The sequence below is a fragment of the Lemur catta genome, chromosome 5 (assembly GCF_020740605.2).
Source record: "Lemur catta isolate mLemCat1 chromosome 5, mLemCat1.pri, whole genome shotgun sequence".
In the NCBI taxonomy this organism is placed as follows: domain Eukaryota; kingdom Metazoa; phylum Chordata; class Mammalia; order Primates; family Lemuridae; genus Lemur; species Lemur catta.
This window is the reverse complement of record NC_059132.1, coordinates 71,688,148-71,706,499: the sequence shown is the minus strand read 5'-3', so window position 1 is coordinate 71,706,499 and position 18,352 is coordinate 71,688,148. Positions and strand designations below refer to the sequence as shown.

Sequence of the window (18,352 nt, the reverse complement as noted above, 5' to 3'; positions counted from 1 at the left end):
GCCATTTCAAATGACAGCCTATCTTGAAGTTTTGCATGTAAGATTTCACCACTGAGTACTGCTCATTCCTATTTAAATATTTAGTCTCTCTGAAATTATTTTGGTTTATGTAAGGTAACTAGATCCCCTCTTCCCCTCAGGTGTGTTATAAATGTGTGTTATAAAACTTCCACACCATAAGCAAGCTGTGCAGGGACAGTTTTGAGGAAGGCCCCAAAGACTTTTATGTATCCCCAAACCTCACCCCAGAGCTCGAGGTAAGGCTGGCTTCAGGGACATGTAGCCTGCAAGGTCAGAAGTCTCCTGCTTGAGTTAATGCTCTACTGTCTATCTCTTAATTTGTAATAAGGGGCCCTACTTTTTCATTTTACACTGGTCCCACAAATTACATATGCAGTTCTGCCTGAAGGTTCTCACCCAGGCCTGCCCTACCCTTGACAGGTGAGGTCCAGACAGAGAAAGTGTAATGCCACAAGTTCTACAGCCAGTTAGCGGAGAAAGAGAAGAACAAAAAAAAAAAAAAAAAATCAGGATTATAATGTAATCTTCTAAGCTATTTGTTCTTTTTACAAAACTATGTTCTGCCTGCAAACGTATTCTGAAAAATCACATCATTAAATATTCTACAACCTACAGTGTCAATTTTGAGATGACAAGGATTAATCTACATGTGTACATTTTGAATTTTTTGATTTTGTTACATTATGGTCATATATTTTATAATTCTCTCTTCACTGATCCTGGGGTCACAGCAGCAGGAAAAAAAAAATCTACTCAAGGACTCTATTATCAGTAGCCCAGCTGAATGTCAATCTACTAATGGAAGTTGACACATAAATTACAAAAACAAGAGATTTCTATCATCCCAGTAGGGATTATAAATGTTTTGTATAGGGAACTATAAAAAAAAAAAAACCTTGGAAATCAAATCTACACAAAAGACATTCATCCTCAACTAATTTTGTGTAAAATTAAGGACAGGCAGCAAACACCATAGAGATTCCCATCCATCCACCTGTGTAAGCTGTGAGTTTGTCACAAAGCTATCACACTGGATTTCTAACAAGGCCTCAAATTATACTAAACACCCTGACTAGCTTTTCAATGAGGACACTTCTGAGATCACCTAACATATTGGGAGGAAAAATATCTGCCACCTGAATAAAATCATATATAGTATACTGCTTAATGGATAAAATTCTCCTAACACTCTTTATCCAACACCTGACAGAAAGTGTACATTTTCCAAGGGAAAATAATGAAGACCGAGGGCAATTATGAACAGCAATGCATTAGTGAATGTGCATAAAACGTAGGGAAGAAATTCCACAATAAGCCTCCCTGGGAAGAAAAATCAAGATGCACAGTTAACCGGGAAGAAATTTAGCTCATTATAATTTAAATGCCTTAAATCTAAAGTGGGAGCTTTTTTTTCTGTTTGATACACAGGTAATTTGGAGTTAACCAAGCCAATCCTTAGAACTGTCCCAGAAAGTGCAGGGAAAGCCACCAGGTGGCAGAATTTCCTGAGCGGCGGAAAAGCAGTTTGCTACACCAAGAATTGATCGGAAGGTGGCAACATATCCTCAGTTTCTCAGTACCCACAGATCAGCTTGGTCTCAGTTTGAGGCTTTTCCTACACCAAATAAATGAAAAATACACATTTCAAACATCTGTTTTATACGAGAAAGCTTTCGTTTTCTTACATTCTGAATATTGATCTGTAGTTCCATTTTGTAGTGATTGAAGTCTTTGGCAAGTTCATGGCCCTGATGATAGAAAGTAAACATCCCCTGAAAAAACGACAGCATCTAAGGCAAAGGAGAAAAAGAGACATTAGCACACACACATACTCACAACACACACACACACACACACACACACTCTGGGGAAAAAAGAATCATATAAACAGCTAAGTTTCTCCCTCTCATCTCACTGTTATCCCGCTGAAGTAAAGTAATTAAAAGGAAGTCACTAGTATTCAAGTAAATCCAAGTGCATAGTATTTATTAATTGGTCTTTTTGGAAAACAATGCTTTTTTCTTAAATATCAGAGCAATTAGTCAATTTTTTTAGTATGCTCCTTAGGAAAAAATGGAATTCTAAGTCACTGATTTGTCCTTTTTAGTCAAGAGAATCCCAATACTCATTTGTAACTCAAACCTTACCACTGCAGGTTGATACAATCTATAAGTAAAATCACAGGATTAAAGAGCTCAAGACATCCAGCGGAGTACAACCTCTGGGTCTGGTTGACAAGGATGTTCAGTGACTTGCCTGGGGCAGACACAGGTCCGTAATTAAACCCTTCCTTTTCTCCCAACTCCCAACGTGCTCCTCTTAATTAGAGGGCAGCTGCTTCTGCCCCACATGTGAGTAAATCTAAAGTGAGCAGAAATGATTTGGGGAGAAACTTAAGGAAATCCTGAAGCTCATTTTCTTCAGAATGTCACAAAGAATCATGGTTAGGAATTTGGGGTTCTGATATCAAATGCCCAGCAGGGTCAATTTCCAACTTTGGCAATGGCTTGTTGAGAACCTTGGGTGAATTACTGAAACTTTCTCTACTTTGTTTCCTTATTTGCTAAGTGGGACAATAAAAATACCTCCCTTGTTGAGTTAGTGCGTGGAATGAATGAGTACAGTACAATACTCAGAACAATGATTTGAACAATGACTGAGTATTGTAAATGCCCAATAAACGCAGGCCATTATTATTTCACATAAAAAGAAAGCCTTAAGGAGGTTTAATTTTTCTATAATTGTTTAATTTAGATTAATTCTATTACCTCAACTAGATCATAGCTTCATGAATGCTAATTTTTAATTAATCATTACTTGGTTATTCTTTTGTTTCTAAAAATCATACACACAATGGGTAGATTGTATAAGATATGAATTATATCTCAATAAAGCTTTTTAAGAATAGCACACAACAAAAGTCTAGATTAAAATCAATCTTGAGAACCATGAAATCCAGTGTTTGTCAATTTTTTTTGCTAAAACCCACATTATGAAATATCCTTTATATTTTGATAAGATACATATATTCATATACATGCCCATATATAAATATGTAAATAACCAAAGATGTTAAAAACTCTACATAATTACAAACAAAAATCATTTGCTTCTCATATAAGTATAAAGAAACGCTAAAGTAACTCACAAAACTGTTTCAAATGTTCCACACATTGGTTCTCAGATTGCCATAAGCATTGTAAGTGGTGTTAGAAATCATATTACAAGTAATTGTTTAAAGTACCAAACTTTAAATTAGAAACAAACCTGAGTATAGATTATCCCATGAACAACCCCCTTTCACTCATAGTCTAATATAAATTCTTTCAGAGGGATTTTTTTAAAGGGTGCAGCTACAACCAAGATGACAGAAATTGCACCTAGTTGCTGTCCTTGAGCTCATGAAGCAACAGGAATAATACTCATCATGTGTTGCTGTGCAAATACAGTTGAGAACCACTGACTTAGAGGCATTGTCTTGATTTCGTGGCTATCTGTGTCTGCCCTTTTCAATTTATGTCTTGCTTCATGTTTATGCACTACAGCCTCTAAGAATCATAAATTAGATCTAGGAAGAAAAAGTATGTCTGTTATATCACAAAAGTCTGCTAGCAAACAACTTCATAGAATACTCACAGGTTCCACAAACTCAAACTTCTTTCTCTCTTGGATTTCCTGAAGCTTACATACATATTCAAGAGACAGTTCATAAAAGTGCTGCCGGTTTTGCTCCACTTGGATATCTGCCTATGTTAAGATAATTGAGGTTAGTCAAACTGGAGGTAGTGAGAAGTGAAACTCTGTAACAGAGGTTGGCAAAATACAGTCCTCAGGCCAAACATGTCATGTGGCCTGTTTCTGGTAAATAAAGTTGTATTGGAACATAGTCATGCCTATTCGTTTATTTATCCTCTGTGGCTACTTGCCCGCTACAACAGCAGAATTGAACAGTTTCAACAGAGATCTTATGGTCCACAAAAGTCCAAAATATTTACTATCAGATTCTTTGCAGAAAAAGTTTGCTGACCCCATCTCTGTAAGTTGAGCTTGACCTCCAAAGATTGAAGCTCAAGCAGGCTCTCCCCACAAGCATGACTGACACCCAACGTGGATGAATCACATACACAGAATCACAATCACACAAACATCATTTCCATGAACAAATCCTCTAAGAATAAAGTCTGCCTGAGAGAGAGGGTTGGAGCAATGCCAGTCACTGCAGACTTGGGGAGTGACGGCAGCAGGTGGGGAAGCAGCCGCCAGGGCAGCATCTCAAAAACCGGGCTCCCAAAGGCAGGCCGGGGCTGGCTGCCCAGCTGCGGGCAGTCACGGCCCTCACAACGTCTGATACCCTGGGAGTGAAGGGGGCACCAGCTGGTCAGGAGACAAATCCAAAAACAGGTTCCAGCTTAGCTTGCTGGCCTAACTAGGAAGGAATTGGGGGAAGAGTACGATTCCCCAGAGGAACAGTGGAGAAAGAATTCTCATTCTAGAAACTATTCTTATAAGGCATTGTGCATTTTTCCTAACTTAGCTAATTTTACTCTTAAAGGTATGTATCTACGCATTTCTCCAGAGAGAACACACAAATGGCCAGTAAGTACACGAAAAGATGCTCAAGATCAGTAATCATCAGAGAAATGCAAATCAAACTCACAATGAGATATTGCTTCATATCCATTAGGATGGCCACTATCCAAAAAAGATGATGGAAGAAGGAAGAAAGAAAAAGGAGAAGAAAATAAGAAGTATCAGTGACGATATGAAGAAATTGGAACCCTTGTGCACCATTGGTGGGAATGTAAGATGGTGCAGGCACTGTGAAAAACAGAATGAAGTTTCCTCAAAACATTAAAAATAGAAAGACTGTATGATCCAGCAATTCAACTTCTGGATGTATACCCAAAGAATTGAAAGCAGGGACTCAAACAGATATTTGTGTACCCATTATGCACAACATCCAAAAGGTAAAAGCAATCCAGGTGTCCATCACCAGATGAATGAATAGATATCAAAATGCGGTATTGGCTGGGCACAGTGGCTCACGCCTGTAATCCTAGCTAGCACTCGGAGGCCAAGGCAGGACGATGGCTTGAGCTCAGGAGTTTGAGATGAGCCTGAGCAAGAATGTGACTCCATCTCTATTAAAAATAGAAAAACTTAGCCGGGCGTGGTGGTGTGCACCTGTACTCCCAGCTACTTGGGAGGCTGAGGGAAGAGGACTGCTTGAGCCCAGGAGTTTGAGGTTGCTGTGAGCTAGGCTGATGCCACGGCACTCTAGCCCATGCAGCAGAGCAAGACTCTGTGTCAAAAAAAAAAAAAAAAAAAAGATGTGGTGTATACATACAATGGAATATTATCCAACCTTAAAAAGGAAGGCAATTTTGACATGGGCTACACCATGGATGAACTTTGAGGACATTATGTTAAGTGAAATAAATTAGATACAAAAAGACCAATACTGTAGGATTCCACTTATAAGAAATACTAATAATAGTCAAATTAATAGAGATAGAAAATAGAATTGTGATTACCAGTAGCTGGAGTGAAAGGAAAATGGGACGTTATCGTACAGGTACAGAGTTTCATTTTGGGAAGACGAAAAGTTCTGGAAATGGATGGTGGTGATGGTTGCACAAAAGTGTGAATGTACTCAGTGCTGCTGAACTGCACACTTAAAAATGGTGAAAATCATAAATTATGTATATTTTACAACCAAAATGCATTAATTTGGGGGGGGAAATGTATTGAACATGTAATAAAAATTTTTAGCATCAAATGCTTTAAGTAAAATAATATTTAAATATAATAAGAGTGGTACTAAGCTAAAATGAAAATTTCTACCTAACACTCCTCAAAATTATGATATTTTTGTGCCTCCAATAACCAGAGTTTGGTAGTTCAGCCTCCAGCAGTTCATTGGCACAACTCCCAGCAAAAACACTATAATTTCGTTGAGTATTTAATAAAATGAAGACATGAGCAGGGTGGTTTCTTCATGTTATTACTAGGAAAGGCCCTGCAAGAAAATTACACCACATCTATCGAGCTGGTTTTGTCTTTCAGGGGCATCTCTCTCCCGGTTGTTCTTGTGACTGCAATGGCCCTTGCGTTGCAGGTCAACCTCTATCCCCAAACCCTTGATGTTCTGACAATCCAGAACTGCTGAGCCATGTGCTTCACAAGCAAATCACCAGAAGCCCTGGGATCCTCGACAGCCTAACGTACAACAATGCCACGGACATCCACGTGTGCCTAGAGGCACAAAATGATTCCCTTCAGCCTGACCAAGTCTACAAGGCCATCCCTAAACTTCTGCCGACACCAGGCAAAAGTTATTAGTTTTTAACAGTTTCAGTTTGATGATCATCTAATTTCCGGCCATTCTTGCTGTAAATGTGTATAAGAGAGTACATCAGTCTCACGAAAAGTTATTCAAAGAATCTATTTCTCTAGTCATATTTATACTGACAATATTATCATTTGGCTACTCAGGAAAGAAAAACAGACTTCAAAAATCAACAGGAATGGAGTTTTCTCAAATATCCAATGCTTGTCATAGTACAAATGTAAAGTGGAATTTAGGGATGTAGATAAAAGTAGAAGCTACTATGCCCTATAAACGTAGAGCTGTAACAGCAGGTCCTAACAGAGTACCAAAATAGCCCGCGTGGGGTATGCTACAATGTCTCCTCTTACTTTCATTTGAAGCAAGAGGAGAGAATGAATTATACAAGTTTCTATGCCTTTGTTCAGTACTATTCTCAGCAGCCTTTATTAATCACTTGAGCAATTAATTCACTAAAGAGTAGCAATACATTAGCCACTGCCAAAAGTAATGAATACCCAAATCTAACTCCCCCCTCCCCTTAAAAACCATTCCCCCTTTTAAGGCCTTCCCTCTTACAAAAAAACAAAAGCCTGTTTCAAGCGGGAGTTTGTATGTTTGTAAAGAGCAAACAGAGCAAGACGGGAAAGTATATGTAATTTAAATGAAACTGAAATTATTTGGTATTTCCAAATTTCTGATCTGGAGTTTAATTATCTTTGGGATTGATGAAATTGCTGAAGCCCTAGCTCACTGTGCAAGCATCTTCACACTTGTTTATTGGACAAATATATATTAAGTACCTACCTGTTCCCTGACAGGTACTATTCTAGGCATTGGGGATGGAGTACTGAATAAAACGATGTTGTTGCCTTCAAAGAGTTTAAATTCTAGTGGAAGAAGCCATATAACAAATATGTAGTGTGTCAAATGGTTATAAGAAATATGAGAAAACATTAAGCAGAGTGAAGGGGACATTCTAAATAAGATGGCCAGGGAAAGCTTTGAATACAGTGACCTCCGGGAAGAGAGTATTTCGAAGAATACCTGAAGGCATAAGGCATGTGGATCTGGGTTGAAAACATACTAGGCAGAAGGAAGAACACACACAAAGGCCCTTAGCAAGGAGTATGTTGGCCCCAGGTGGGGTGGGTCACAGAGGAACCTGTGGGCCCCGGGGCCTCTTGAGGTAGACATCAGGAGAAGAGAATGTCACGAGAAGTGACGTATTCTGAGCATATTCTGGAGCTAAAGAAAACATATGCTAATGGACCAGATGACTGCAAAGATTTTGTGTAAGCAAAGCTTAAAATGAGACACCTAATTAGAGAGTGAAGCAGAGATGGAAATTTACTTGGGGAATTGGAAATCCTCTTTAGGATACCTGAAAATAGAGATAAAAGAGAACAGAGGCAGGAAACTGCTAGCATGAAGAGTGGGACCTATAAAAGCAACAGCTGTCATTTCAAAATTGACAGAGGGTGGGAGATGAGGGAGACAAGGGGATGATGTAATAATTGCACGGTACTCTACATAACACAGAACTAGGAAAGAAAGGAGCTCTACCTACGGTATTGCAGTGAGGATTAAGTGGTATAAAAGCTCCATTCTCTTTTATGAGCTGTCAAGTGCCATCCAAATGTCAGTCAAAGGAATTAGAGGGACAAAAAAAAATGTCACATGCGAATAACACCAAACCAACGCCCCCCTCACTCACACACACACACACACACACACACACACACACACACACACACACACACACACACACCCTTTGCAACTAAGTATTTGACTTTAAAAAATAACCCAGGTTTATACTAGAGTCAATGCTGCTGATGTCTTTTTGATGAGACTTCAATAAATGTATATTGTAGTAGTACATTATGCCCAGATTCCTTGTGTGTTTAAAAACAAATGGGTTGGGGGGATAACGATTTTGTGGACTGAGACAAGATCCTAACAACTGCAGACAGCGTTATTTTTAATAAAAGCATATGTTCCAAATTGTCAACAATTCAGTTGCTATTCAAGCGTGTAAGAATAATGGCAGCAGATTTAGTAAGAAATAGAAAGAGAAAATGAAAGATAAGATATAAATTCCTCTCTCCTTACAAAAATGTCCCTCCAAAATAAATGAGTCTATTAACACTAGTAAAACAGATGCTCTCTCTTTCCAATGAAGCTGAACCTCCTGGGTCCTCAGCGTTAAATAAGATTAATGCTGCCTTCACATAAAAGCAAAATGGTACATGAGCTTATTAAATTCAATTCATTTCCTCAAGAACTCTTGAAAGCCAATTAATGGGTCTATTCCCACAAATAATATATCTGCTCTTCACCAATGCTAATTAAAATTATTGTTCCTGTGAAAAAAAATACTCAGAACCAAAAATTTTACTTCTATAAATCCATACTGAATTCCATATTCAATCACATTAAGATGTATTCATTATTTTGTGTCTTGTTTCACAAGAACTTTTTTCTTGATTTATGACAATAACTGTTCCCTTTTTTATCTCTATATAATGCCAGATGAAAAGTTTTCGAAAGTAAACCACATTTTTTAACAAGACATGTACTGCTTATTAAATTTTGGAAACAAATAAAAAGAATACCTCTTGTAAATGTGAGTCTTTCTTTTTCGCTGATAAATTCAAATGTTTATCAATTGTACTATAATTCTTTTCTGTCTCTTTGTCAAACTTCTTTTTTTCTTCCTACAAATCAAAACAAACACAGACAACTCTGATTAAACAGAAAAAAATGCATATAGTTAATCCACCGGGAAGCTCAAAATATGAAAAATATTTGAAAATAAAATACCACTGAATGTGATGAAGCTATCTAAAAAACATATCTATACCCAGCCTACTGCTTATTAATCATCAAGACAGCATTAGGATTGAAGATACACTTTTCTCTTTTCCTTTAATGGACTTTTTCCCAAGCCTATGTTATTTTTCAACTCTTCATACTTATCAGTGTTAAGAATTAGTGCTATGTCACTCATCCCTCATAAAAAGAAAAAAAATACATAAGAATATAAAGCTTAAAAAAGCAAACTTGCTCCAGATTTTGGCATAGAAATGGAATTCATTTAAAATGTAGTAAGCTTTTTCTAGACAAAAAAAAATTCATAATACACACTCACTGTTAGAAAAAATATCTTGGGAAAGATATTTTTCCCTAATGGTCCACTATTAATATGGATTGAGTATCCTTTCTTCGAAAAGCTTGGAATCAGAAGAGGTTCAGGTTTCCAATTTATTTTTAATATCTGCATATACATAAGGAGATATCTTGGGGATGGGACCCAAGTCTGAACATGAAATTCTCTTCTGTTTCGTATACACCTTATACACATAACCTGAAAGTAATTTTATACAATATTTTTATTTTTAATAATTTTATACATGAAACAAAGTTTATGTGCACTGAACCATCAGAAAGCAAGGGGTCAGGTGTGGAATTTTCCACTTGCAGTGTCATGTCAGTGGTCAAAGTTTCAGAGTATTGCAGATTTCAGGTTTTCAGATTAGGGATGCTCAACTTGTATAATAACAACATCCTCTGACCAGAAATGTCACATACTTCCTCAAAACTTACCAGTGATTTCTTTCTTTCTTTTTCTGGAGACAGGATCTTGCTTTGTTGCCCCAGCTAGAGTGCAGAGGCATCATCATAGCTCACTACAATCTCAAACTCCTGACCTCAAGCCATCCTCCTGCCTTGGCCTCCCAGAGTGCTAGGATAACAGGTGTGAGCCACCATGCTCAGCTGATTTCTGTAACACTATTTAGAATACGCATCAATCAGTCAACAGGGCCTAAAATAATATTGATGTGCTAGCATAGTACCGAGATCCTTTGGTTAACATCACAAACATTTCTCAAGTCCTGCCTAGAAATACTACATATGTGCTTTCCTTTTGCTATAGAAGCTTTTTAAGAAAACAAGTAGCCAAATTTTTGAATGCAGAGAAGACGGACTTATCCCCCCTAAAGCTGCTTGCCAAGGTGGTAGATATTTAATAAATATTTTTAAGTATCAACGAGGACACACTATGTCCTCATGCTGTCAAATGTTTCCATTAACTTCAAACTCTGCCTAACTCTCCACAGCCCTGAAAAGGAACATTTTCTTTCTTATTTTCCAACTTCTATTTTCTAAAGCAGAAATAATGAATTATTCCAGCCTTTTCCAGCATGATTTTTTTTTCCTATCAGGCAAAGAGATTAAATGAAGCATGTTAATTCTCTATTTATTTATATTTATCTTCCTCCCACCCCCCACTACAATGGGACCATGAAAAGCTGTTTTGGGAACCTAGGATAGTATGTCCTCTGCCAGGTCATCTAAAGACCCTAAATTAATCCCCCCACTGATGGAGAAGAGGCTTAGAAACCAGGGTTTCTACTCTAATTACCAACTAGCTAAACAACTTCGCAAAAGACCACCTGACAACACAGAATCTAAGTTTACTTATCAAAAAAAATCAGGGATTTTTTTGTACTAGCTCATTCTTAGACCCAATCCAAAAATTCTGTGATCCTATGGTTCACCTATGTGTAACAAAGTAACAAAAAAAAAGTAAGCAGTTTTATTTTAACCTCTTTCACATAGCAGTCCCTCTTTCGTTAAAACAAAAGGACTTTATTTTCCTCTATGCCCTAGGTTTTTCTTAATTTACAACTATTTTATAAAAATCTAGGATATTAGTGTTACATGGTTACTCTATTTTTCTGCTTTTTATTATTATGCTCTTCAACTATTTTAATGACTAACAGAAAATAAACTATAACAAATGCATGCCCAATGCCTAAAAATGTCCACTATTGTAAAAAGTTGGTATTGTGGAGTGCACATGGAACTGGGTGTCAGAAGACTCAAGTTCTAGCTCTTGGCCACCTCTCACTTTTCGACTTTGTACCAGGGTCACAGCATTCTCTCAGCATCGGTTCTCAGGTTTACACAAAACAGGAATGGAAGTCGTGCCTGTGCACTGACCACAGATTGCTGCAAAGCAGGAGCACACAGCAAGAAATGTTCACTCTCTTTTCAGACTGGCACTTACCAGGTATACAAAAACATTTTTACTCCCTTATTTGATTTCATCTGAATCACAGAAAGGGACAAAAGAAGGAGTGATGCTGAAATCAGCAGTCAAAACACCCAGCACACACAGCAATGTGTGTATGTAAATTAACATGTGGGTAAAGTTGGGCAGGAGAGAAAATGGGGACATAGAGGCTTTATGAATAAAGAATTTAGCCAAGAAACAACATTACACCCACCAATTTTAGAATAGAAATACATTTGTTCCTATGTGGTATACCATTATACAAATGCTGCTGTGTTTTGTTTTTGAATCTCAAGACTTAGATAATTATTTCTTCTTGCATTTGTTCTTAATGTCATTATAAGATATTATTGTTTCTTTGTTCTCATATGATTTCTTGTGCTGAAATAATACAAATTTTAAAGGAGACTGTTCAAGTAGCATTCAATAAAGAATATTATTGAATAGAGTTTTTTCCCCCTAACATTGTATTACAGGAATTATGTAATATAAATTCAGCAATGTAGTCCAAATAGTTCCATCAAGATCAAGTTGAATACCATATGAAAGTTTTTCTTATAAATCATACATTACAAACTCACATAAGTCTAGGCCAGGTAGTAATCCAATGAGTAGGGCAGGGTGGGAGAGAAATACAATGACGAGTGCTTGGGCCGTGGCAAACCAGACAGCCCCGTCTGCTCTAGAGGGAAGGCAGCCATCACTCAGCTCCAGCAGGCTTTGCCATGTGGGAATATGGGCCCAGTACCTAGCTGTGTCTTCTGATTTTTCTGGAACAGCTGAAAACCCAGTGATTTTTAAATGGTGGCAAAAATTTTTTTTATTTCAACAACCTCAGTGAGCCAAACTACGTTTATGTTTTTAGGTTAAATATGACTCACAGAAAGCTTGTAATCCACAATAAAATTGCACATGCAAAAAAACCCCAAAACCATAAAAAAGAGCTACTACTGAAAACAACATAATGGGTCAAATAAGATACACACTGTATAAATGGTAGAGAGAATTCATGAACCTAAAAACCACAATTCAAATAACCAGATCTTTTGAATAACATTAGAAGCAAAAATATACTGTCATCACAAATCACTAGCTTAAAAAAAGAAAATGTTATTCAACCAATGGTGCTGGTACAATTGTTTAACTACTAGGAAACAGAAAGAAAACTCCACCTCATATCAAAATTAATTCCAGATGTAATGAAAGAGTCACCAGTAAAAAATGAAGCCAAAGAAAAGAGAATATTTTCATCAGATCTCAGGACACAGGAGGACTTATTCTAAGCAAGAAAGAAATGGAAGAAGCCATAGTACTTCTAAATGTCAAAAAAATACACAATAATCAAGCTAAAAGGCAAACAAAAGTGGGGAGTGCGACCAATATAAGTAAACATTCTTTACACATAAAAATTCCTCATTAAGCAATTTTTTGCTAAAAGCACACATTAATACTTCCATTGAGAAATGGATAAAGAACAAAAATAAATCGGAAAAGTCTGAACATAATTGTGAAGTGCCCATTTTTCTACAAGGTACTAGACTGTTTTGTTTTAGCAGAGGGGAAGAACTTTTTAAAAGTTACTAGATGACTTTTTTTGAATTTTCTGTATTTTACAATTTTCTAGGATGCAGAAATGAAAACGGCTTATTTTCAAACTATAAACATTAAATAATATTTTAGTGGTTGACTGGTCGAGAATTTAAATACAGCAGGTCCTTAAATAACATCCTTGTGTTACAACACCGATAAGCAAAAAAAAGAAAAATGGATTCCCAGCCAGGGTCCCTGTCTGGGTGAGTTTTCTCCAGGTACTCCGGTTTCCTCCCGCAGCCCAAAGCCGTGCACGTGAGGTGACCGTCGTGTCTATGCGGTCCCAGTGAGTGAGTGTGGGTGTGAGATGGCATCTTGAGCTGCTGGGAGAGGCTCCTGCCACCCACAACCCTGAACTGGAATAACTGGGTAAATAATTTTTCTTGTTTTTATCAATCTTTCTTCAATGCATGTGCAGCTCACACTTATTTCAATGTTTAATATTAGAAGTGTTTCGGTCTTTAGAAGTTTGGTGATGTTTTTTGACCAGAAATATGCTCTAGGAACTTAACTCTTTACATCACTTAACCTATGGGAAATTGGCTCTGTGATACAGTTTCAACTGAAAGTCCCAGTTTCCAAGAACCTATCAAAGATGTTAATTAAGCGCAGGCTTACTGTGCATTTCTTAAGAAATTCCAACTCTTTCCCTAACGCACACACAGGAAACAAGATTCACACTACATGTCGCAGAAGCAGCAGGAATGCTTTTTAAAACCCAATCCTGTCTATCCAAGCTAACCAGAGTGCTGTGATCCCTCCTCGGCCAACATCCTCCAGCCCAGGTGAATCCCCCTCTTCTATGAAGCACCCCCTCAACCCTCCAGTGGGGGGCAGCACCCTGCCTCAGTCAACTCCTGACCTACACTAATGTCATCTATTCCTACTTGACACTTCATTTGCCTTTTCCAACCCCACTCCACCCTTCCCTTTAAGCTCCTAGCAGCTCTAAAGAGATGAGAATTCAGCTTCTATCCCTACAGAGCACTTTACTCCACACCCAGTAGGTACCCAAGTGACATCTGTCAGAGGACAAATGAACCAGCCAGCATAGGACTGCAGTGGCACCAACCCCAGGAGCCACCATCGGATGGATCCTGCTCGGTTGCTCCAGAGTCACCAAACCAGCACCTTAGCACTATTTGGCCAGAAAGGTCATAAGCCACAGTGCTCAGTCACGGCACCCCTGAGCCCAGCATGCAGAGAATGGACAAAGACCTGAGCAATTCTTGCCTGGCAAGCTGGGAGGGAGCAAGCCACAAATGGGATAATCCAATAACTGCAACTGCATAAGCCAGGCCCCGCACTAGACACTTGGGGTACATTATCAAATTCACTTAATTCTCACAATAACCTTCTGAAACAGGTGTCATTAGTCTCATTTTACAGACCAGGAAACTGAGGCTTAGAGGTGTTAAGTAACTTGCCCCAAATCACATAGCTAATTGAAGCACCAAAAAAGGATTCAAAACAGGAAGAATCAAGTCTTCCTAAAAAACTCTCCGGTGCTCCAAAGCTGAGACGGTGGGGTACATTCCAGGGCACCTGTGCTTCTTCCTATCATAGCACTTATCACTGTGTTTTTAATGCCTTTTTTTTTTTTTAACAGTCTCACGCAGAGCTGCTAACTTCTCGAAGATGAGCTGGTATTTTAGTTCATAGTTACACCCGAGGACCTCTCACACTATGCCATATGATAGGCACTAATAAGTGTTTTCTTACTAAGTGAAAAAAATGTAATTGAATCAACATTATTTCTGCTTTACCAAACATAATTTAAGAAATTATTCAGACAGGTTTGCTTTTGCCCATATTTTGCAGTCACTTACGGAATCTTGGGAAGTCAGTGTTTATTAAAAATGTATTCTTTAGACATGGTCTTCGAAAGCAATTTGGGGTGAGGGTCTGGTAATGGGCTTAGGTGATAAGGCATAAAAATGAGCATTTGTTAACCTCCTGTTTAAACTTTTTTATTCCACTGGGTAGAATTAGAATGGGCTCCTTCCAAGGTGGCATTTGGGCAAGACTCTGTTGTCAATACAGCCAACTGCATCCACTTGCATTTGCATGCTGCTGCTTGCTGGAACTCATTTTCACTACTTCATTGGTCAAGTGTCTGAAAGAGCAACTTTAAATTCTCCCACTGTAACTCTTATCATATTCTGGTATTTCTCAGAGTTTTTACTCAATCTACTTGGCTCTTGTATTGTTTGGTACCTGTATTAGTTTCTTGGAGCTAAATCTACTACTGATAAGTGATGGCGAACCAAGAAAGTAGTCTGGGACACTTGACCGTGAACGCCAAGCTCCTCGGGGGACATTCGAGAGCTTCACAAGGAGTTAAGGACTGTGCTACGCCTTGAAGGAATCTGAACGGTCACTAGATGTGATGCTTCAGGGAACAAGCTGTGTCCTGCTACAGCAAATGGGCTTCCTTAACACAGGTTAGAACTTAGCCAGCGTGTGAGAAAATGCAGCAGAACCTCCAAAGTGGAGATATAAGCCCAAAGCAAACAGGTATGACTCAAGGAGAACATACCCAAACAGAAGCCAAACAGAAGAAAAGAATTCCTGGGGGCTTTTTTAAAAATCCGATTTACAAAACCACCTAGCGCCTTAGGTTCCTTTAAACCACAATTAAACATGCAATCAGGCCTTCGGAAAATAGAGAAAGCAAGAGTACAGGGAACTGAAAGAGCTTCGGTGCAACCCAGAGGGGTACAACAGTACCAGATGGGGAAAAGGAGAAGAGGAAAGAGAAGATTAAAATGTTGACACTGACATCTAAAAATTCTGATGTGGTCAACTTTTAAAGACAATTTTTCATCACCACATGAAAACTGTTTTATGTTGTTTTTTTTATAAAAGCTCTTTGAGACAATAAGGTCTTTTTGAAGTATCTGAGATTAATCAAAGGAATCAAGATTGTGTGCTTGTCCAACTATGAATGAGTATTTAGGAAGCACAGATGTAGAAAGTAAACAAATACTCAAAAACCTTTTCCAGTTCTTCTAGAATTGTTGGTTGAATAGGTTATTTATTTATACCTTACATAGTATGGCAGAGTGGAGGCTAGTAGATAATAAATGAAGCAGAGTCTTCTGTCTTAAAGATTTGACAATCTAATAGAAGATTCCAATATTTATATGTCATTATGTAACATAATCACCTCTCTCCACTATTTATGATACATGAAAACTGGGCTTCTCCCTATGACCCACAACAACCGGCTCCTCACAGGTAACACCACTAGGTATGACAGCCAACACACGTGCTGGACTGAACAAGACTGTAGGGTGAACTCTTCCCTAAACGTGAAGCCAGAAGAACAAGCAGGGATAAAGAAATGGGACTTCAGGATAGAATCTGATCACTAAATAGCTCAAAGCATAGACTAAACTATTGAAGTCATTTCTCCTTTTAGAAGGACAATTTATTTTGCAAGTTGCTTTGCACAATATACTCTGAACAAGTACAACATTAGAAGCTGGGGTGAGGAAAAAGGAGTCAATAGAAGATTTGAGGTCAAAAATTTATAAAACCCAGCAGGGTGGATGGCAAATAAAAACAAAATATATGTATTAATTAACTCACACTTTTCATTTCCATAATAATAATCTTCACACATACCCTCACCATCCAATTCAAATAAGAAATGGATATTGTTTACATGCAGTACCTGCCAATGAAATGTTAAAAGAGACAGAACCAATATATGTTCAAGCTTTAAAACGGCTTGAGACATAATCAGAGAAAAGAGAATCATAAAACTATAAAAGAGAGTAGTCAGATCCCCAAGTCCTTTATTTTACAGATAAGAAACTAAAGCCAATTACTTGCTCAAAGTCATGGAGGAGAGACCTGACCTCCAACCTCCTGCTGCACAGCCAGAGAAGATTCCAGCTGCTTGCAGCTCAGCAAACAATCAAAGGAAGAAGGGGTCTGGCTGGTGCTCCACTGACCTCCCACTGTCCATAAGGCCTGAACCTCAATTCAGAGCCCTTCATGAAAAACTTTAAAGTATAATATTACACCAAAAAGAAATGTTTAATATTTTAACTAATCACTTAAAGGAGAAATAATCCTGTAAACAGCAACCAAAAAGCTAGAACTCTTTGAGTTCATCTGTGTAGTTACAGCTATTGAGGCTGTAATGTTTATTTGTACCAAGAGATTTGAATAGTTTCTTTTAGGAAGATAAAGAAAAAATTTCACAATCCCAGCCATGTGGAGGGGGGGGAAAAAAGATACAAATATAAAAACTCTCCTCTCTACTTAAAATTGATGTTATTCTCTTCTCCTTGGGCCAAGCCAAAAATGGTCAACATCATGCAAATGTTACTTTTTCTCCCTCAAGTACATACTCAAAATTCAAGCAACATTGGTGGAAATTATTTCTCTGGGATAATTTCAAAGTTCTGATGGCAAACTTTAGAAGTTGCTAAATATATCCTAGGCTCCCTGTGGCAAAAGCACTGCATTATTCCTGGAAATCATGGCTAAACCCCAGACCCCTGAGTGCAGAACCTACGATTCACTTATCTTTGAATAACCAGCATAGTACTATACTATACACAATACTGTAACAATATTGGCACATAGTAGAAGCTCAATACGTTTGTGTTAAATGGAAGGAAATTACATCCCAGTAACTTAATATTCTCTTCCTAGTTTCACTGACATCGTGCCATAGCAGCACCTCTAATCTTAAGCACTATCATAATGCCGCACTCCCCCATAAAACAGAGGTGTGCATGGAAATAACCGCACTGCCTGCAGTGATAAGATCCTTCTGTTCAGAGTAAATGTGTTGTTTGGTTAAAGATATTTTTAAAACTCTGTACGGAAAGGTGTAGCCAAAGAAGATTACTAGAGGTTTTACTACCCTGTCCAGGTGTTTTTGTTTTGTTTTCAATCCCATATCCCCTAAAGGGGAAAAAGCATATTTAAAACACAAAACAACAGATGGTTTGCTCCAGCATCTCCTTCAAAGCTGCCAAATGTGAATATAATGTACAATGAAGCAACAGAGGCATTCACATTTTCTGTTTACAAGAATACTCAAATTAGACACAAACCTTTACGGCTCCAAGTTGCTCTTTTCTGAATTTTTCCAAGGGTTTAATCAGGGTTTCAGTTACACTTAATGCCTAGAGAACAAGAGTGATAACAAAAGAGCACAGTGTTAGGTTTCCAAAAGGGAAAAAATTAGTATTTCATTTCCCTCTTCCACTCCACCCAGAAATAAAATGAACAACACATTTAACCACTTTATCTCACCCTGCCAATCCCTTCTCAACTTATTAAAGCACTAGAACTCCATAAATATTTTC

The 18,352-nt window shown here is 38.0% G+C and overlaps 1 protein-coding gene across 3 annotated transcripts in view; it reads right to left on the bottom strand.

Moving 5' to 3' along the window:
- ARHGAP10 (Rho GTPase activating protein 10) overlaps positions 1 to 18,352 on the bottom strand; it is a 277,640-nt gene that overhangs the window by 169,901 nt on the left and 89,387 nt on the right. For all 3 annotated transcript variants that reach the window (XM_045552099.1, XM_045552100.1, XM_045552101.1), the window contains 4 exons: positions 18,098 to 18,169; positions 8,965 to 9,066; positions 3,658 to 3,768; positions 1,707 to 1,811 (listed from right to left, as the gene is read on the bottom strand). In XM_045552099.1, the coding sequence (XP_045408055.1) occupies positions 1,707 to 1,811; positions 3,658 to 3,768; positions 8,965 to 9,066; positions 18,098 to 18,169 (390 nt within the window). The remainder of the gene's footprint in view (positions 1 to 1,706; positions 1,812 to 3,657; positions 3,769 to 8,964; positions 9,067 to 18,097; positions 18,170 to 18,352) is intronic.